Here is a 20445-nt window from a genome sequence, read left to right on the forward strand (position 1 = left end):
CCCGGGGGTGCCCAGTGCCGGGACCAGGGGTCCCTCCGGACCCCGGCACACGCTGCTGGGTGCGAGGGTGACGCGGGCAGGGGCTGCCCAGGGCGGTGCGGGGTGCGGGGGGGTCTCCGTCCCTGGTTGTGCTCCCGGGCAGCGGCTCCGGGGGGCTGGGCCGGGGGGACCCCCGCGGGGCCCGGCCCTCACCGGCTGTCGGTCAGCGGGGCCGCGCTCGGGGTCCCGGGGAGACCCCCCCCCCCCCCCACTCCCCGAGGGGCGGGGCTTCCAGCGGGGCGGGGCCTCCCGCGGGGGCCGCCGGGAGCCGCGCGCGGCCGCGGCCCGTCCCGGCAGCCTCCGCGGCCCGTCCCGCCCGCGGCGGGGAGATGGCGGCGGCGGGGGCCGAGGAGCGCTGGGGCGCGACGGGCCCCGAGCGCGGCCCCGGGCCCGGCCCGCTGGGCTCGCTGCTGAGCCGGCTGCCGCTGGCCCCGTCCCCGCGGCGGCGGACCGCCAGCCAGTGCCAGCCCGAGCCGCCGCTGCTGCGCACCAGCAAGCGGACCATCTACACCGCCGGGCGGCCGCCCTGGTACAGCGAGACCGGCGCGCCCGTGGACGAGGCCTTCGTCATCGGTGAGCGGCGGGGCCGGGCCGGGGCCCGGCTGGGGTCGGGATCGGGACCGGGACCGGGGAAGGGATGGCGCCGGGGCCGGGGAAGGGATGGAACGGGATCCGGGACCGGGGCTGGGCAAGGGGTGGAACGGGAGCCGGGACCGGGGCCGGGGAAGGGGTGGAACGGGAGCCGGGACCGGGGCCGGGGAAGGGATGGAACGGGAGCCGGGACCGGGGCCGGGGAAGGGATGGAACGGGAGCCGGGGCTGGGGCCGGGGAAGGGATGGCACCGGGGCCGGGACTGCAGCTGGAGCCGGGGCAATGACGGAGCCGTGGCCACCGCGGTGCCCCCCCCGCTCGCCCGCAGGCCTGTGCGGCGGCAGCGCCTCAGGCAAGACGACGGTGGCGACGCGGATCATCGAGGCGCTGGACGTGCCCTGGGTCGTGCTGCTCTCCATGGACTCTTTCTACAAGGTGAGGGCCGGGGTGTGGAGCGGTGCCGGTGCCCGCGGGTCGGGGGGCTCCGGGGTGGCGCTGAGCGGTGCTGGTGTCCACAGGTGCTGGATGAGGGGCAGCAGGCGCTGGCGGCTCGCAGCGACTACAACTTCGACCACCCCGACGCCTTTGACTTCGAGCTGCTCGTCAGCGTCCTCCGCAAGCTCAAGAAGGGCAAGAGCGTGAAGGTGCCGGTCTACGACTTCACCACGCACAGCCGCCGCCGCGAGTGGGTGTGTGCCGCAGGGGAGCTGGGATGGGCCTCCAGAGGGCCGGTGGCGGATGCTGCGGGGAGTGCCCCCGGGAAGGGGCAGGGGACACCTGTGGGGCAGGAGCAGGGAGTGGGGGGGCTGTGGGGTCTGGGAGGGCAAAGGGGTGGAGGGGCTGGTGGCCATCAGAGTTGCTCGGGAGGGATTGGGGGTGTAGGGGCAGGGAGGGAGCATGGAGACACGGAGATGGACCTGGACACGGGGGCCAGGTCAGAGTCTAGGGAGAAGCTGCAGTGTGGAGCGTGGGGGGGTGCAGGGAGGACAGGAGCTGGGGGCAGGTAGGAAGGCGTTTGGGGCTCTGGAGCACAGCTCTGGGCTCAGGGTCAGTGCAGGGGTGAGAAAAAGGGCTCCTAAAGGTTGGGTGATGTAGGATGGGTGTGGGGAGTCCCACCCACGGGTGATGAGAGCCCAGCGTGGGTTGAGGGGTTGTGTGTGCCGGGTGCTGGCATTGCTGCAGCGGGTGGGAGGGGGCAGGAGGAGAACGGCTCTTGTCTGCCCACAGAAAACGGTGTATGGGGCCAACGTCATCGTGTTTGAAGGGATACTGGCTTTCGCCAACAAGGAGTTGCTGAAGGTATCGCTGCCTGATGCGGCTGGTGGCCCGTCTTGGCGTGTGGGGTGGGAGGGGGCGCGCGGTGGTGGGACGGGCACTGTCCTGGGGGCGAGGGAGGGGTCACCCACCACTCACTGGCAGAGCCACCTCCGTGTCAGAGGCTTCAGGGGAGGCAGCAGCGCTGGATGCCATCGCTGGGGCTGGGGAGCGAGGCAGGTCTGACGGGGGGACTGCATAGGAGGTGCTCACCCCTCCCAGTTTTCCAGCTCCTGGACATGAAGGTGTTTGTGGACACGGACTCTGACATCCGGCTGGTGCGGCGGCTGCAGCGCGACATCATGGAACGGGGGCGCGACATCGTGGGCGTCATCAAGCAATACAACAAGTTTGTGAAGCCGGCCTTCGAGCAGTACATCGAGCCCACCGTGCAGGTGGCCGACATCGTGGTGCCGCGGGGTGAGACGGGGCAGCGTGCCAGACCTGGCCCAGGCGGTGGGAGCAGGTCTCCTGGGACGGGCTCGGCTCAGCCTGCGCCTCACCCGGCTCCTCCGCTCTCCCCTCAGGTGGGGAGAACTCCGTGGCCCTGGACCTCATCGTGCAGCACGTGCACAGCCAACTGGAGAAGGTGAGGCACGGGCTGGTTGTGGTGAGCGTGGGTGAGGAGGAGGAGGAGGCTGCTCACAGCCTTGGGCTCCTGGAGGACCCCGAAGTGCCCGGGGTCCCCTCTCTCTGTACAAAAGGTCTTAGTACAGCTCTCGGGGCTGTGACACGAGAGCTGAGGAGATGGGGAGGGGTTGGAGCGCAGCGTCCGCCCTGGAAGTGGTGCCTGGCCTCCTTCACCTGCTGTCCCCCTCTGTCCCACTCAGCTCTTTATGGTCTCTGCTGTCCCCACCTCGCTCATCCCTGGCTCTGCCCTGCTGGCCCACCCTTGCCTGTGCGCAGTGGTGGTTTTCCTGCTCGGGTGGGAGCTGGACTGGGTGGCTGTGCCTGGCCAGTGCAGTGACGATGTCCTTTTTTTCCCCTTCTGCCACACCGGATGACCCTGCTCTGCCACCCAGCGCGAGATCACTGTCAGGTAGGTGGGACCCTGCTAGCCGCGGAGGGGCTGGGGGTGCGGGGCTGCCAGCACCCGCTCTTCCCCGGGTCCTGCCTCTTCTCTGTCCCCACTGGATGGAGCTTTGCTGAGATGCCCGAGCGCGGCTACTCTTCCTCCGCTGCCAAGGCGGCTGCCCTGCCCGCCTTCCTCCAGAGATGCTGGGAGGGCTGGAGCCCCTCTGCTGTGAGGACAGGCTGAGAGAGTTGGGGGGGTTCAGCCTGGAGAAGAGGAGGCTTCAGGGAGACCTTCGAGCCCCTTCCAGTCCCTCAAGGGGCTCCAGGAGAGATGGGGAGGGACTCTTGATGAGGGAGGGGAGCCCTAGGAGGAGGGGGAAGGGTTTGACACTGAAAGAGGGGAGATGGAGATGAGATGTGGGGAAGAAGTTCTTTGCTGTGAGGGTGGTGAGAGCCTGGCCCAGGTTGCCCAGAGAAGCTGTGGCTGCCCCATCCCTGGAGGGGTTCAAGGCCAGGTTGGAGGGGGCTTGGAGCAACCTGTTGTGGTGGGAGGTGCCCCTGCCCAGGGCAGGGGATGGCACTAGGGGGGCTTTGAGGTCCCTTCAAACCCAAACCATTCTGTGGTTCTTTAGGGCTGTCTCGCTATGGCTGCAGGTTCCTGTGTGACCTGTCCCATGGCAGCTGTGCCCCATTGGTGTGACGAGCTCCGTGCGCTGCTCCTGCCCCTTTCTGGAGCGTGGCTCCTGCCCCAGGCCTTGGATTGCCCTGTGCTGCTCCCTTCTGTGGGGGAAGTATCCCCCTGGAAGTATCCTCCCTGCCAGGAGGACAGTCCTCCCTGTTCTCTGGCCCTCTACGTAGGGAGTCCTCAGTGGGACAGTCCTCGTACCTCAGTGGGACCCGGCAGCCCTGGCCCAGGTTGCGTGGCAGGGTCTGGCTTGTGCAGAGCCGCTTCTCCCGCTCCCCAGATGTGGGCAGAGGCTGCTGACAGCTGGATTTGGTTTTTTTGGAGGGGTGGGGTGTTTGCCCTGGTTTTACGGTGTGGGATCTCGTACCTGACGCTTTCTGAGGGACCAGGGCAGAAAGGCCAAGCACTTTCTGGTGTCCAGCCTGTGTGGTGGGTTCTCTGGAGCCTTCCTTTGGTCAGGTGCCACGTCCCACTCCGAGGGGATCCAGCCTGGTGGCTCTCCGTGTGCTGCATGGCTCTGATCACCACTTCCCTGTTGTAGGGCAGCCCTGGCCTCTGCACACCAAGGGCAGCCGCTGCCGAAGACGCTGAGTGTCCTGGAGAACACGCCGCAGGTGCGGGGCATGCACACCATCATCAGGTAGGTCGCTGCTCCTCCGGTGGGGAACACTGCTGTGACTGGCCACCAGCTGGGCTGCACTCCACTCACCACCGCTCTCTGGGCATGGCCTCCAGCTGTTTTTTCTCCCAGCCCAGTTTCTCCAGGGGAACGTTGTGGGAAGTGGTGTCAAAGGCCTTACTGAAGTCTAGGTCGGCAACATCCACAGCCTTTCCCTTGTCCACCATCAGGTCACCTTGCCATAGGAGATCAGGTTTGTCAGGCAGGACCTGCCTTTCATAAACCCGTACTGAGGGGATCTGATGGCCTGGTTGTCCTGTGATGGCACTGAGGATGATCTGCTCTGTAACCTTCCCCGGCACCGAGGTCAGACTGACAGCCCTGTCATTCCCTGGATATTTCTTGTGGACGGGCATCACATTTGCTAACCTCTAGTCAACTGGGACCTCCCCAGTGAGCCAGGAGCACTGGTAAATGGTGGAAAGCGGCTCGTTGAGCACTTCCACCAGTTCCCTCCATGTGCTGGGTTGGAGAATGTGACCTTGTGAGCAGGCTGCGCAACCCTTTGTAGGAAGCAAGGTGTTCCTTCTCCAGGCTTCTCCTGTGACTCCTCCCCATCAAAGTGCAGGCTCCGAGGGGATTCCACAGCAGTAAAAAGCCAGGGGATGTGTCTCACCAGGTGCTGTGGCACCTTACGTGCGCTGGGCAGAGCCCTGTGCTCCTGTCTGAAGCCCACCTACCTCACCTGAGCTGTGGACTGCAGTAGTTCTGGGTTCAGGTCCAGCTATGGGACCTTCAGAGCAGATACGGCCAAGTCCCTGCAGTATCTCCTTGCTCCACTGCTCTGGCGGTGCCTTCGTCATGGCCTGAGCCGATTTCTCCGGCTCATCCGCCGTCTGTGCGGTCAGAGGTGGATGAAGGTGGAAGGGAGATCTTGGGGAAGGGCACCTCCAGAGGCTGAGTGGTGTTTGCCCGCACAGGAGCGGTGTTCCCAGTCCGGGGTCATGCAGGGAGAGAAGAATGAGAGTCTTTGTGCCCTGTCTCTGGCAGGGACCTTCTACCTACGGCTCCTCCCGTTCCCTCGGGAGGGCCACCAGCAGCGTGACGAGGGAGGGGTGTGACCAGCCCTTGTCCCCAGGGGAGGGCACTGCGGCTGGCACCAAATCCTCACTTGTCTGTAGCTGCCGTTCCTCTCTTCCTCCTTGCGGTCTGCGTCCTTTTGCCGTGCTGGGAACGGCCCCTTGTGCCTCCGCCCTTATGCCACAAGCCTCTAATCGCCTTAATCTGCTTAGACTTAGGAGTTTGTTCCTTAGCCCTGGGGAGGGGGGTCAGACCCGCGCAGACCCGTCCCGGTGCTGGGCTCGGAGCCGGCCAGGCTGCGGGAGGGCGGACTTTGCCTCCTCCAGCTGGTAAATGAAAAATAACCACATTTATGAGGGGCGTTGACTTGGCCTGTCAGCCACCCCCTCAAATCCCACGGCAGGCTGAGGCGGTGCCGTTACTGACATCTCCCAGCTGAGGAATTCTTCTGGTAAAAAAGTTCCTGGATTCGGTGACAGCGAGGCAGCTTGTATTTCTGGTGCCTGTAGGTGATACTTGGCAGCGCTCGCTTGCTTCTGCGTGACTTCAGGGCAGTGTGGGACTGTTGGTGGCCCTCACGCCTGGCCCTCTGGGCTTCCCTCTGCTCCAGAGGCACCGCTCCCTGCCTGCTGATGCTCCCCTGGGCTCCCCGGGGACATCCAGACTGGCAGGGCATAAAACGTACACCTTTTGCCAACGTTCCTGCACCTCCTTCTGTGAAGTTACAGTGTCTTGGCAAAGTGATCTGTCATCCCTGTTCTATCTACCGCGGTGCCACCAGCCCCTCTCGGCGGTGGCAGCCCTCCTGGCTTGCTGGTGCTCCCGCCGGTACCGCATTCTGGAGTCCCTCGGCATGGCAAACCCCACATCTGTGGGCGCGCCAGGGAGCTGTGAACCAGGATTCTCCTCCTGCCTTTCCCAGAGCAGCTCCCTCGGAGGCAGACGTGCTGGGCTGCTGCCGCCCAACTGCTGTCGTTTCCCTGTTGTTCAACACTGGGGGCTCCTCCGTGCTCCAGCCGTCTGTCTCCGAGGGACCTCCTGGAAGCTGACGTCGTGGCAGCAGATGAGCATCTCGCTGAGCATAGTCATGGCAAATTCCGGCTTGGCATCGTAGGGAGAAGCGGCTTCCAGAGGGATTTTCTGTTGTTGTGGAGAAGCGGAAACTCAAAAATAGTCCCGCGCTGGAGCGGCTGAGTGATTTTGCTCACGGTCAGGCTGAGGATGGATGGTGCAGTTAAGGGCACGGGTTGTATCCTCCAGCTTACAGGAGGCTTCGGTCTCGGGGCTGGATCACCAGAGTCAGTAGGAGCATTTTGTGCCACAGGCGGGGTCTCCGCAGCACCCAAACGGTCCTTTCTGCCCCCTATCACACCAGCTTCTGGCCCCCCATCGCTTATTGCAGGAGGAAAAGGGGTGCAGGGGTCTCCTGTTAGTGTTGAGATAATCAGCATATGGGGGTGTTTCCTCCATCGCCCCCATAAGTGCCACAGCTTACGCTGCCGGTCCCCCGTGCGCGTCGGCAGAGCGGGTCCACTCTGTGGCATCGGTGGGACCTGGTCCTGGAGCGGCGGAGACGAGGAGACCGGCCTTTCCCCGCGTGGCAGTGGATATCTGGCTGTCATTGGAATTGCTTCCAATTCCATGGGGAATGTGGGGACGAGCCTGCCGTGCCTGCGGAGCCCTGCCCTGCTCCCACCGCCACCGGAGCGCCTTGGGTGCTCTCTGCCGCAGGAGAAGAGCCATTCCTCACCTCTGCTTCCCTCTTGGTGCCCACATACTTGTGGGAAGGCTCTGGGATGTCCCCTGGGTCACCTACCTCTCTGAGCAGGTTTGCTTTGGCCTGAGCCTCTGGACTTTGTGCCCTGGCAGGACACGCTGTCCCGCGCTGGGGCTGCCCTTGAGAAGCCTGGGGCTGGTGGAGCTTCAGCGAGGGCAGAGCCAGGTGCTCCCTGCCTGCCGGGAAGGAGCCAGCGCCAGGGAAGGTGGCTCACACAAGAAACCTGTCCTCCTGGCCCTCTGCTGAGGGGGTGGGCAGCGCTTCCACTGGTGGTCGCTTGTCCCCTCAGTGAGGAGAAGTTTCTCTGTTGTCCTCACCCCTGCATGAAAAGAGAGTCAATGCTCAGGCCTTCGTCGCCCACATAGAGGGACTTGGGAGTTCTGGTGGACACCAAGTTGCCCGTGGGCCAGCAATGTGCCCTTGTGGCCAAGAAGGCCAGTGGTCTCCTGGGGGGCATCAAGAAGAGCATGGCCAGCAGGTGGAGGGAGGTCATCCTCCCCCTCTGCTCTGCCCTGGGGAGGCCACAGCTGGAGCACTGGGACCAGTTCTGGGCCCCCCAGTTCCAGAAGGACAGGGAACTGCTGGAGAGAGTCCAGCGGAGGCTGCGAGGATGATGAGGGACTGGAGCACCTCTCTGCTGAGGAAAGGCTGAGGGACCTGGGGCTGCTCAGCTGGAGAAGAGCAGACTGAGAGGGGATCTCATCGATGCTGAGCAATAGCTAAAGGGCAAGAGGATGGGGCCAGACTCTTCTCAGTGGTGCCCGGTGACAGGACAAGGGGCAACGGACACAAACTGGGACACGGGACATTCCATCTCAACATGAGGAAGAACTTCTTTCCTGTGAGGGTGGCAGAGCCCTGGAAGAGGCTGCCCAGACAGGTGGTGGAGTCTCCTTCTCTGGAGACATTCAAACCCCACCTGAATTTCACTTCACTGAATTTCACTGAATTTTTAGAGTTGGAAGGGACCATAAAGATCATCTGGTCCAACTCCCCTGCCGAAGCAGGGTTGCCCAGAGCATGTTACTCAGGGCTGCATCCAGGTGGGTCTTGAAAATCTCCAAAGAAGGGGACTCCGCACCCTCCCTGGGCAGCCTGTTCCAGGGCTCTGCCACCCTCACAGGAAAGAAGTTTCTTCTCATATTTGAGTGGAACCTCCTATGTTCCAGCTTGTGCCCGTTGCCCCTCGTCCTCTCCCTGGCAACCACTGAAAAGAGTCTGGCTCCCTCCTCCTTCAACCCACCCTTTAGATACTTATAAGCATTGATAAGGTTCCCCTCAGCCTTCTCTTCTCCAGACTAAAGAGTCCCAGCTCTCTCAGCCTTTCTTCATAAGGGAGATGCTCCAATCCTTGAATCATCCTCGTTGCCCTTCGCTGGACCCTTTCCAGTAGTTCCCTATCCCTCTTGAATTGGGGAGCCCAGAACTGGATGCAGTATTCCAGTTGTGGCCTCACCAGTGCAGAGTAGAGGGGGAGAATGACTTCCCTCACCTGGACACGTTCCTGTGGGATCTGCTCTGGGTGACCCTGCCTTGGCAGGGGGCTGGAGGGGGGGGGGGTCTCCAGAGGTCCCTGCTGACCCCTGCCAGGCTGGGATCCTGTGGCACAGGGACCGAGGATGCTCCTCCACCCTTGGGACACCTTTGGGGAGGCTGTGGAGGAACCTGCCCCTGTGGCAGCACCCACGGGCTCATCCCACCCAGGTCAGGGACTGGCTGGGATGGGCGACTGTCCCTGCCCATGGCACAGTGGCCCTGGGGCTAAAGGCCGCTGTGGGGCTTGTCGGGCGGCCCGTGGAGTCAGAGCTGCTGCCAGGCTTGTGTGCCTGGAGCTGGGGCTTCCAAAGCTGCAGTGGGTGGTTGCGTGGGTGAAGCCCACCCGTGGGGGAGCACACGTACTGACAGCCCACGCTAGAGGCAGCAACGCCTGTCCCTCCTGGACCAGAACTGATTTTTCGACTGTCTCTGGGTGTCCCCCCCTGTCCCCAGGCTTGTTGGAGATGTCCACGTCAGTCGGGTGCTCTGGTCCCTGCAGAGCACTCGGGGGCAAGGTCTGGCTGCAAAAACACCTCGGGACAGTAGGGGCTGTTTATCCTTCTCCTGAGAGCTGTTGACTGTCTGTCATCGTGGTGAGATGCGAGAAGCGGCAGATGATGTCCTAAAATACAGAGTAAAAATACTCAATATCCTTCTGCCTCTTCTGGAGTGGTGCCAGTTCCACCCCTTCCATCTGGTAGCTGGCAAATGTCTGCGGGGTTCCTTTGTTCCTGGCGTTCTCCTGAGAATACGGGGGGGTGCACTCAGGAGAACACTGATTTCAGCCGCGGCTTGTTAACCGCCGTCCCCCGGTGTCAGGCGGCCTCGGTGGTGGGGAGCAGGAGCTTGTTCTTGACGGTTCTCCAGTAAAACGGCACGTACGTTACAACCTTGTGCTCCAGACCCCTCACGACCCTCATGGTCCTTCTCTGGCCATGTTCCAGACCCTCAATGTCCCTCCTGTCGTGAGGGGCCCAAAACTGAACGTAATAGTCCAGGTGTGGCCTCACCAGTGCCGAGAGCGGCCATGGAGCGTGAAGGGAATAGCGGGACATCGGGGGATTCTTTGTGGTCGCCTTTTAAACGACAAGGAAGTCTCAGAGACCCCTCCTGGCAGCAGTTTCATGAGCTGGTGGTCAAAACGTTCCCCGTAAGAACGGGCAGCCCCTGGGACCAGCTCCCGGCGCCTACAGTCGGCTCCGCTCCCCTGAGGGAGAAGGGTTGTTTCCCGTGAATTACAACCCCCGTTGTGGTTTTACTCTGTTTATTTTGCTTCCTGCTGCCCTGTCAGCACTTCAGCGTGGCGATGAGGTAACGCCAGGTATTTCAAAGTCTGCCTGGTTCCTGGCAGCTCCTCACGGTGCTGCTCTGGCTGCCCACCGGCAGAGCCAGCGCTGAGCTGTCCCCTGTGTCCCTGGGGACCCAGCGGCGCTGAGGGGTCTCCTGTCATGTCATCCCCCCTGCACGATGTGCTGCAGCCCGGTGTCCCCCTCCCAGGGAGCTGAACACCGTTCTCCTCCATGTGGTCCTTTCTAGACAAGGCCCTAGGTCTCAGCAAGTCCTGGCAGGGTGGTGGGTGGAAACCATCGCCTCCCCAAGGGCTTCCAGGTTCCCACGCGCTGTTCCTTCCTTCGGAGCCCCATTTGCTGCGGGGACTCCGCTCTCCTCTCATGCTTGTCTCCTCCCTCAACAGGAACAAGGACACGACCAGGGACGAATTCATCTTCTACTCCAAGCGCCTGATGAGGCTGTTGATCGAACATGCCCTCTCCTTCCTGCCGCTGAAGGTGAGCCACCGCTCCTCCGCTGCGGCCACGGCCGCATCTCCCCCTCCCTGAGCCCCCAGGGCTTCCCCCACACTCCTCCTCCTCCCCTTTCTGCAGTCAGTCACAGTGGAGACCCCCCAGGGGACAACCTATGAAGGAAAGCGGTTCCACAGGCAGCGGGTGAGATGTTCTCCTGGTCCCTTTCTCCCCACAAGCACGTGGTGGCACAGGCTGGGAAAACCTGCTGGCCCCGGGGTCTGTCCCAGCGCAGACGAGCTGCCCGCTGGGGCTTGTCCCCCCTCCCGCGGTGCGGGACCCTCGGGAGCTCACCGGGGGGGCTGCAAACCCGGCAAACGTTGTCATCCCTTCCCCAGATCACGGGGGTGTCCATCCTGCGGGCAGGGGAGACCATGGAGCAGGCCCTCACTGCGGTCTGCAAGGACATCCGCCTGGGCAAGATCCTCATCCAGACCAACCACGACACGGGGGAGCCCGAGGTGAGCGGGCCGAGACCCCCGGCACCATGGGGCGGGGACCCCCTCCTTCCCCAGAGCCCCCCCAGCACCATGGGGTGGGGACCTCCTCCCCTTCCCTGGAGCCCCCCTGCACCACAGGATGGTGACACCCCCCCCCTTGCCTCCCCAGCTCCACTACCTGCGCCTTCCCAAGGAGATCAGCGAGGACTACGTCATCCTCATGGACAGCACCGTCTCCACCGGAGCCGCCGCCATGATGGCCGTGCGGGTGCTGCTGGTAAGGGCCGGGGGGGTGCTGGTGGCGGGGGTGGGGGTACTGACCCCCCCCCACGGCCGGCCGGGCTCTCAGGGCGCTGTGTTGGCACAGGACCACGACGTGCAGGAGGACAGGATCTTCCTGCTGTCGCTGCTGATGGCCGAGATGGGGGTGCACTCGGTGGCCTACGCCTTTCCCCGTGTCCGCATCATCACCACCGCCGTGGACAAGAGGGTCAACGAGGAGTTCCACATCATCCCCGGCATCGGTAGGGGGGGGCTGTGCCCCATGGAGCCCCCAGACCCCCGCTGGCTGCCCCATGGCCGTGCTGAGGGACCCCCAGCAGGGGGGGGAATGGTGGCGGGGCCGTCATGGCCGTCGCCTCACTCTGCCCCCTCGTCCTTCAGGGAACTTCGGGGACAGATACTTCGGCACCGATGGCCCCTCCGCCTGGTGTGAGAGCGACGGCACGGACTGCTGAGCCGGCTGGCCACTGGGCCACCAGCCAGGCTGGCCACGGGGCCGGACCCCCACCTCCGCCCCCAGGAGGGGCTCCGAGCTGCCAGCCTCTGCTCCCCTCCCCGCAGGATGAGCCCCCCGCTGCCAGCCTGTCCCCCCCCGGCAGGACAAGAGCCCCCTCGTGGGTCCATCTTCCCCGAGGAGGAGGGAGGCAGGGAGTGATGGCGTCTCCTGCAGCCTCGGGGGGACAAGGGGGGTTCCTCGCCTCGGAGCCCCCCTCTGCACCCCAAGCCAGCTGTGGCCCGGGGGGACAGTCACCCCCTTCCCCAGAGAGGGGGGGCACGGGGTCCCATCCCCTCCAGGCTTCCTCCGGGTGCTGGGCAGGCTCCGTGCTGGAATCTGTATTTATTTGTATTTATTTTGCGGAGCTGCCCCCCCCCGGCTCTCCTGCGGGGCAGGCCAGCTACTTGAAAACCATCAGGGATTGGGGATGTCCCCAAGGAACCATCATCCCCCCCCGATTCCACACTCCATCCCCGGCTGGGCCCCGGCAGCGCTGGGAGGGTGGGGGCTGCCTTCGGCCCCCACCTCAGCTGGGGGGTTTTGACATTCAAACACTCCCCTGCCCCGTCCCAGCCTGGGGCAGCCAGGGGTCCATCCCTGGGGACCATCTCCGGGGGACCATCCCTGGGGGGACCATCCCCGGGGACCATCCTGACCCCCCCAGGAGCCATGGTGCGCCCGGCCCCTGCTGCCCTCCTTGCTCAGGTTCTTTGCCCCCCCGAGGCAACGGGGGTGGCTGCTGGGGGCCCGGGGCCCGGCCGCCCCCCCCTTCCATGGCTGAAGAGGCTCCACTGCCCCCCAGCCCCGGGGCTGCCCCCCCCCCCGCTGCCCCCAACGCCTTCGTTTTGTACCCCAATAAAGGAGCAGCACGACACCCGCCCCCCGCCTGCCACCTGTGCTGGGATGGGGACGGTGACAGCCACGTGGGGGGGTGCGACGGGAGTGTCACCATATGTGTGTGTGGGGGGGTGTGATGGGGGTGTCACTGCATGCGTAGGGGGTGTGTTGGGGTGTCACTGGGGGGTGTGGGGGTGTGATGGGGCTGTCACTGTGTGTGTGGAGGTGTGTGATGGGGGGGGGGGTCTCACCGCGTACCGGGGGTGTGTGATGGGGGGGGTCTCACCGCGTACCGGGGGTGCTGGGGTGCGTGCCGGCGGTGTCACCCTGTGTGCCGGGGTGTCACCGCGTCCCGGCAGCAGTGTGACGGGGGGAAGCCGGTGTCACCACGTCCCAGCGGGGGGGGGGGGGGGGCGGTCCCGGTGCGGCGCCTGCGCAGCGCGGGGCGGGCGCGGGCGGAAGCGGCGGCGGGCGCGGGGCAGGCCCGGCCCGGGGCGCTCGGTGCCGCCGTCCCCTTCCTCCTTCCCGCCGCCATGGCGGAGCCCGGGCGGCCGCAGCGGAAGCTGTCCCGGGTCGGGGAGAGCCTCTACCGCGTCCTGGGCCTGGAGAAGGGCAGCTCCCCCGAGGAGATCAAGAAGGCCTATCGGTACGGGGGGGGCGACCGGGGACGGGGACCGGACGGGGGGGGGAGGTCGGGGGAGGCCGACCCGGGGTTGAGGCGCTGCGGGACGGGAGGGACCGTCCCGGGGGGGGCCAGGCCTGCGGCGCCCGACCCCGTCCCGTCCCGACCCTGTCCCCATCCCATCGCCGGGGGGGCAGGCCTGCGGGGCCTGTCCCTGACCCCGTCCCCGTCCCATCCCTGTCCCTGTCCCATCCCTGTCCCCATCCCTACCCTGTCCCCATCCCATTGCCGGGGGGCCTGGCCTGTGGGGCCCGTCCCTGACCCCATCCCTGTCCCCATCCCTACCCTGTCCCCGTCCCTACCCCATCCCGTCCCTGTCCCCATCCCCATCCCTGTCCCATCCCTACCCTGTCCCCATCCCCATCCCTGTCCCCATCCCTGTCCCATCTCTACCCTGTCCCCATTCCCATCCCAGTCCCCATCCCTGTCCCCATCCCTACCCTGTCCCTGTCCCCATCCCTGTCCCCATCCCCATCCCTGTCCCATCCCTACCCTGTCCCCATCCCGTTGCCGGGGGGCCTGGCCTGTGGGGCCCGTCCCTGACCATGTCCCATCTCTGTCCCCATCCCTGTCCCGTCCCCATCCCATCCTTGTCCCATCCCCATCCCATGCCGTGCCCCGCAGGAAGCTGGCGCTCAAGTACCACCCGGACAAGAACCCCGACGACCCGGCGGCGGCCGAGCGGTTCAAGGAGATCAACAGCGCCCACGCCACGCTGAGCGACGAGGACAAGCGCCGTCTCTACGACCAGTACGGCTCCCTGGGGCTCTACGTGGCCGAGCAGTTCGGGGACGATGCCGTCAAGCACTACTTCCTCATGTCCAAGTGGTGGTTCCAGGTGAGGCCCCCGCACCGGGCGCCCCTGGGGCTGCGGGAGGTGGGGTTCGGGGGGGTCTCACCGGGGCTGCCGTCTCCCCCCTCTGCAGGCCCTGGTGCTGTGCTGCGGTGCTCTCACCTGCTGCTGCTGCTGCTGCTGCTGCTTCTTCTGCTGCGGGACGTGCTGCCCGCCCAAGGAGGACGAGTCCTACAAGTACGTCGACCCCAAGGACCTGGAGGCGCAGATGCGTGCGGAGGACAGCGGTGAGTCGGGCTGGCTGGCTGTCCCAAGGGCCCCTGCCCTTGTCTCCTGTGGGGCTCCGGGGCAGCTCCCCCCATCTCATCTCGCGGGGGGATGGAGCTCTGGCTGGGGGCTCGCAGCAGACCTGGCCGCAGCTCTCGCTTCACTGCCGGCCCTCGGCGTCTCCTCCTGGTGGTGGCAGTGGAGGGGACAACTGCATGGCCATGGGGGTGCCTTCTCCTTCCTCTTTTTCCCCTGGGCAAGGGCTTCCTGAAGCCCCTACAAGGGTCTGCGGCCGAGAGACACTTGTGCCCATGCCTTCGGGGGGTGTGGGGAGGGCAGCGTGCTCCAGGCTGGCTTCCTTCCCTGGGCACTGGCCGTACTGGTGTCTGTGGGGGTGGCCACTGGGTGGCTTTAGCAGGTTTCCGTGGGGCGGGGGGCACTGCCGCGTGGCTGGGCTGGCGGTTTGGGAGCCGTGGCCTGGGGAGCTTTCGGGAGGGCGTTGGGGTGTCCCGGGTACCTGCTCGCCAGCACCGCGGGACGGGGCTGAGCCGCTGACCCGCAGCCCTTCTGTTCCAGACCCGCAGGGACCTGTTGTGGTGCAGCCCCCGCCGGCCGTCCCCGAGCCCTTGCCGGCCGCCAGCGCCAGGACTGAGGCCTGATTCTGGGCTCAGTCCCCCCGGCTCCCCCAGGACTGCTGGCAGGGATCCTCCGTTGGGACTGTCACTTTCCGGGACCCCGGTCACACCACCCAAGGTGGCTCTCCAGCCCCAGGGTGGCTAGAATCTCAGGTTAATTTGGCCAGCATCAACGTGGGGGCTTCTCACCCCTGCTCGAGCTCCGGGGCCCTGCCCCTGTCTCCCAGCACTGGTGGGGAAGGTGGCCCGGAGCCCACGCTGCTGCGCCCCGTCCCAGTGCCTCGCCTGCTGCTGTGCCCCCCTGGCCCCGGGCACCAGCAGCCGCGGCGGGGGCCCCTTCGTCCCGGCTCCGTAGCATAGGAGCACGTCCGAGACCGTTAGCACTGTAACCCCCAGGGCCGGGCTGAGCCCGCTCCCTGCCCTCACGGGGACCCTCCTGATGGGTGCTGGGTGCCAAACGCTGCTCCTGGGGTTGGGGTGCCGCCTCTGTGCCCCCTTCCTCTCTGCCCAGCCACGGCCCCGGGGCGCTAGCTGCACCCCACGCTGCTGCTGGCAGGCTCCCTGCAGGGCTGGGCCCGGTACAGGCACTTTCCTTGGGTTTGTTTAGGTTTTATGGGCACCATTAAAAGAAGACAGGAGGGGAGCGTGTCTACGTGTGGTCTCTGTCCCCTCGGGGGCTGCCCGAACACCGTGGTGGGACGCGGCTCTGCCCTGTGTGTGGGGCTGTGGCTGTGGGTTCTGCGGGAGGGGACCCCTAGGTGGGTTGTGTCCCAAGGGCTGCTCGAGGGGGTGTTTTCTCGCAGGGGTGAATGTCACTCTGTCTCCTGTCACCTTCCTGGGACAGCTCTGTGTCCCCCAGCCCCTGCTGGCTCCCTCGGGCTGTGCTTGTCCCCCTCCTCGCTGCTGCGGTGGGTCGGGCAGCAGCAGCCCGGCTGGGCACCCTGGTCCTACTGGGCAGCGTGCCCTGCTCTCTCAGGAGCCGTGGCCCTGCCACCTCAGGGGGGACAGGGGGACACTGAGGCCTTGGCCCGTCCCTCCCACTCCCCCAGGCAGCAGCCCCTGCCCACGCTGCACGGGCTCTGTCTCACCCCCTAAATATAGCCGGTGTGTCAGGGCGAGCGGTGGGACGGGGGTGTTCCTGGCACCGTCCCTTCCGGGCGCCCTTCCACGCTGCTCTCTGGGGGGGCTGGTGCTGGACGGGGTCCGTGGGGCCTGGGGGACCCTGGCCTGTTCCCAGCCCCGCTGTCTGTGGGGCAGAGCCCGCACCTCCCGGCGAGACCCCGGCAGCTCTGCCCTCCCGGGGCCCTGCGCACCCCGCACCAGCCTGACCGGGGTCCGGCGGGACGGGACCCCAGCCCCTCATCCACCCCGGGTGGTGGGGGAGTCCCCGGGGAGCAGCGCTGCTCGTCTCGGGGGGGGGGGGCTCTGCCCCGGCCGAGAGCTCAGGGCCGGGGTGGGCACGAAGGGGAGGTATGCCCGGGGCGGGGGGTGTGCGGCTCGGCCTCCCCGAGGCGGTCCCGGTGGGTCGCTCGGTCCCCGCGGGTCACTCGGTCCCGGGGGGCCCCCGCCGCGGCGCCGTGACTCAGTGTCACCCGACGCCGCCGACAGCTGCGGCGGCCCCGGCGGGGCGGGGGCGGCTAAAATTAGCCCCGCGCTCAGCGGGGCCGGGGCCGGGGCAGAGCGGGCACCGGGCGGCCGGGGCCGGAGCGGGAGCCGCAGCGGGGCCGTGGTGGGCAGAGCCGGGCCGGGACCGCGGCGATGAACTTCGCGGTGGGTCTGAAGCCGCTGCTGGCGGAGGCGCGGAGCATGGAGAGCCTGGAGAAGCAGCTCATCTGCCCCATCTGCCTGGAGATGTTCACCAAGCCCGTGGTCATCCTGCCCTGCCAGCACAACCTCTGCCGAAAATGCGCCAACGACGTCTTCCAGGTGCGCCCCGACCGGACACCGACCGGCGGCGGGGCCGCATCCGGCCCCGGGACGAGCCGCCGGGACCCCCCCGCCGGGCCGCGCTCGGGGCCGCTCCCGGCTCGGCGGGGACTGCTCGGTCGCGTCGGGGGCCGGGGGCCGCGGCCGTGCCCGTGTCCGTGTCCGTGCCCGGCGGGGGATGCGGGGGCACGGCCGGGAGGGACCGGGCTCTGTGGGGTCTCGCTGCCGGCGGCGGAGCCTGGGAGGGGGTTGCCGCGGCGAGAGCCGTCGGGGAGGGCTGCCGGGGGTGGGGGGGGCTGCGTGGGAGCCGCGGCCGTGACCTCCCCCCGCCCCGCCGCCCCCCAGGCCTCCAACCCGCTGTGGCAGTCGCGGGGCTCCAGCGCGGTGCCGTCGGGCGGCCGGTTCCGGTGCCCGTCGTGCCGCCACGAGGTGGTGCTGGACCGGCACGGGGTGTACGGGCTGCAGCGGAACCTGCTGGTGGAGAACATCATCGACATCTACAAGCAGGAGTCGGCCAGGTGCGGGGACACTGGGGACCACGGGGGGGCGAGTCCCGTGGGTGAAAGGGAGCCCACGGGGGAGGGGGGCAGGCAGAGGGGTGGGAGCGCTGGGGGGGCGGGTAACAGGACCTATACGGGACCGGGAGCGTCCCTGGGGCCCTGGGGGTGTCCCTGGGGTCTGGGACCCACCGGTGGGCTGTGGTGCCCGCCCCCCCCCGCAGGCCCCTGCACGCCAAGGCCGAGCAGCACCTCATGTGCGAGGAGCACGAGGACGAGCGGATCAACATCTACTGCCTGCGCTGCGAGGCCCCCACCTGCTCCCTCTGCAAGGTCTTCGGGGCGCACAAGGACTGCGAGGTCGCCCCGCTGCCCGCCGTCTACCAGCGACAGAAGGTGGGTGGCCCTGGGGAAGGGGGGGAGGGGGAGGCGAAGGGGGGCCCGGGGGCGGCCCACGCAGCCGTCCCTCACGCCCGTCCTGTCCCCTCCCAGAGCGAGCTCAGCGACGGCATCGCCATGCTGGTGGCGGGGAACGACCGCATCCAGGCCATCATCACCCAGATGGAGGAGATCTGCCACACCATCGAGGTGGGGGCCGGGGAGGGCGTCCCTGGAGCCATGCCCGCGGTGGGGGACACGGCGGGACCGGGGCAGCCCCTGATCCCGGTGCTCCCGCAGGAGAATGGCCGGCGGCAGAAGCAGCACCTGGGGCTGCGCTTCGACTCGCTGTACAGCATCCTGGAGGAGCGGAAGAAGGAGCTGCTGCAGAGCATCGCGCGGGAGCAGGAGGCCAAGGTGCAGCGCGTGCGGGGCCTCATCCGCCAGTACGGAGACCACCTGGAGACCTCCTCCAAGCTGGTGGAGTCGGCCATCCAGGCCATGGAGGAGCCCCAGATGGCCGTGTACCTGCAGGTCTGTGTGGGTGGGAGGTGCGGGGGTGCAGGGACCTCTGAGGGGGCTGGGGCTGCCCCACAGGGCTGGAGGGGGGGAACTGCAGTCACTCCAGAGGCTCTGGGGCTGCCCCCAGGGATGTGATGGGCTGTGGCTGTGACGGGGGTGACGTCTGGCTCCTGGGGTCCCATTACTCCTGGGAGTCACTGACACCCCCCCCCCGCCACTTTCCTCCACAGCACTCCAAGGAGCTCCTGAAAAAGTGAGTGGGGCTGGGGTGGCACAGGGCTGTGGGCGTGGGGGGACAGGGGCAGAATGGGGGGCACAGGGCTGGGGGCAGGGTGGGAGGGTCACGGCTGTGGCTGGGCCATGGCTGGGGACACGGGGGACCCCTGGGTGTGGGACGCCGGCAGCTCCCGGGGCTCTGCCTGCCCTGCAGGATCACAGACATGTCCAAGGTGTCGATGAGCAGCCGCCCGGAGCCCGGCTACGAGAACATGGACCACTTCTCCATCAACGTAGACTACGTGGCGGAGATGCTGAGGACCATCGACTTCCAGACAGGTGCCGGCACTGGAGGGTCCAGGGGGTGCACGGCACTGCTGGGGACAACCAGCCCTTGGAGGGGGAAAGCCCCCCACCACCTCACGCCCTGCATGGGGATGCATCCCCTCGTGCACAGGAATGGGGGTGTGCAGCCCCTCAGCGCTGCCCGGAGACCCTGCGGGGCCAGACCTGTCCCGTGCCCCCTCTGGCTCGTGGGCTCTGTGTCCCACACCGGGGCCGGGCTCCCACACTGGGCTGGTCGCATCCCCACCGCGGGGTGTCCCCAGCCGGCCCGTGCCGTGGGAGGGGGGGGCCCTGGCTGACCCGTCCCCTGCCCCGCAGAGCCGCTGGGCGAGGAGGAGGTGGACGGACCCGGCGATGGCAGCGAGGCCGCGGCAGACGAGGACCGGCTGGACAGCCTGGAGGGGCCCGAGGCTGCGGAGGGTGAGTCCCTGACGTGCCTGGGGCCGCCGTGCCCATGGAGGTGGGGGGGAAACGGGACATGCCATGGCCAGCACTGCGTGACCCGCCGGTCCTGCAGCGTGACAGGGCATCCCTGTCTCCAGCTTGTCACTCCCTTTCCCCTGCAGATGTGGGGCCGAGGCAGAAGCCGGTGAGCTCTCCCCATGGTGAGACCCTGTCTGGGACTGAGGGGATGGGGCCATGGGCTGCCCATGGGGTGGAGGAGGCACCCTCTGGGGACAGATGGTGGTGGGGATGCGGATGGGGGGGGTTTCACACCTCGGGGACCCCCAGCCCCTCCCTGTCTGCCTAGTCCCATGGCCCCCCCCATGGCGCTGAGGCCCGTTTCCCGCACAGGTCAGCACTGAGCCGGCACCGTGGGCAGCAGCGGCACCCTCCAGCACGTCCCCGTCCCTGTCACCCCTCGGCGAGCCCCAGCCCTGCCCCTGCAATTCCCCAGACGCCAGAGCTGCCCCTTCCCGACATTAAACCGTGTGTGAGGACGTCATCCCCAGTGTGGTGTGTGGGCTGGGGTGGGCACAGGGGCTGCCATCCTCCTCCATGGCTCCGCGCTGGCTCCCTGGGGACCCTTGGTGCAGCCTGACGCCGGCAGCCCAGGGTGGGATGGCAGTTGGGACCTTCACAATGTGAGGGGGGTATCTGTCCCCAACCTACAGCCCCTTCCTGGGAGTGAGGAACTGTGTCTAGGCCCCTCTGCGCCCCCCCCCCCCCCCCGCCCCCAGCGCTGTCCCAGACACCGTCTCGGCCGCACCGTCCCCCGGGCGCAGCGAGCAAACAGCGCCGGGATGAGCTGGCTGAGTACACACCGGCGGCAGCACCATCAGTGCCGGGGTCGGGGCCCACGCCCCCCGCACCGGGAGGGCCATGGCAGCGCTGCCTGCGTCACCTGCCTGGTCCCGCGCCGCCCCGGCGTCACGGCTGATGCAGCAGCTGATGCACATGGCGAGGGGCTCCTCGTGGGGCCGAAGCTGGGGCTGGGCAGGTCCCCTGGGTCTGGGGCACCACTGGGGTGTCCCCAGCTCACCCCCCCTCTCCCCTGCCAGGGGGCAGCAAGGGCTGGCTGCTGAGCCCCCCCAGTACTTGGCAGACCTGAGCGCCCCACAGCAAGCCCGAGGGCAACCAGGCTGGCCAGGGCTGGGGTGCAGGACCCCCAATGATGGGTGAGGACGGGCAAGGACGGGCTCACAGGAGCCAGGGAAGCATAATGCCACCA

General features: G+C 67.1%; 3 protein-coding genes across 4 annotated transcripts; all 3 read left to right on the forward strand.

Moving 5' to 3' along the window:
* The first annotated feature begins 368 nt into the window (after positions 1 to 368).
* LOC141468831 (uridine-cytidine kinase-like 1) lies at positions 369 to 12552 on the forward strand. Its single transcript, XM_074154038.1, has 14 exons — positions 369 to 612; positions 959 to 1065; positions 1149 to 1319; positions 1858 to 1929; positions 2175 to 2364; positions 2472 to 2533; positions 2967 to 2983; positions 4185 to 4283; positions 10349 to 10442; positions 10539 to 10601; positions 10796 to 10918; positions 11067 to 11174; positions 11265 to 11421; positions 11561 to 12552. The coding sequence occupies exons 1-14, from the start codon at positions 369 to 371 to the stop codon at positions 11632 to 11634; spliced, it is 1581 nt and encodes a 526-aa protein (XP_074010139.1). The 3' UTR covers positions 11635 to 12552.
* A 408-nt stretch (positions 12553 to 12960) lies between these two features.
* DNAJC5G (DnaJ heat shock protein family (Hsp40) member C5 gamma) lies at positions 12961 to 15531 on the forward strand. Of its 2 annotated transcripts, none has more exons than XM_074154050.1 (4): positions 12961 to 13158; positions 13819 to 14032; positions 14121 to 14274; positions 14831 to 15531. In XM_074154050.1, exons 1-4 carry the CDS (start codon positions 13046 to 13048, stop codon positions 14911 to 14913), a joined length of 564 nt encoding a protein of 187 aa, XP_074010151.1. In that variant the 5' UTR covers positions 12961 to 13045; the 3' UTR covers positions 14914 to 15531. The 2 variants fall into 2 exon arrangements, with proteins under 2 accessions (XP_074010151.1, XP_074010152.1); XM_074154051.1 differs by having other exon boundaries at positions 13046 to 13158; positions 14121 to 14251; positions 14817 to 15525.
* A 1036-nt stretch (positions 15532 to 16567) lies between these two features.
* TRIM54 (tripartite motif containing 54) lies at positions 16568 to 19718 on the forward strand. Its single transcript, XM_074154044.1, has 10 exons — positions 16568 to 16815; positions 17161 to 17333; positions 17537 to 17708; positions 17805 to 17900; positions 17991 to 18224; positions 18443 to 18465; positions 18643 to 18767; positions 19092 to 19193; positions 19340 to 19378; positions 19569 to 19718. The coding sequence occupies exons 1-10, from the start codon at positions 16648 to 16650 to the stop codon at positions 19577 to 19579; spliced, it is 1143 nt and encodes a 380-aa protein (XP_074010145.1). The 5' UTR covers positions 16568 to 16647; the 3' UTR covers positions 19580 to 19718.
* Positions 19719 to 20445: the final 727 nt, after the last annotated feature.

Source organism: Numenius arquata, chromosome 9, assembly GCF_964106895.1.
Source record: "Numenius arquata chromosome 9, bNumArq3.hap1.1, whole genome shotgun sequence".
In the NCBI taxonomy this organism is placed as follows: domain Eukaryota; kingdom Metazoa; phylum Chordata; class Aves; order Charadriiformes; family Scolopacidae; genus Numenius; species Numenius arquata.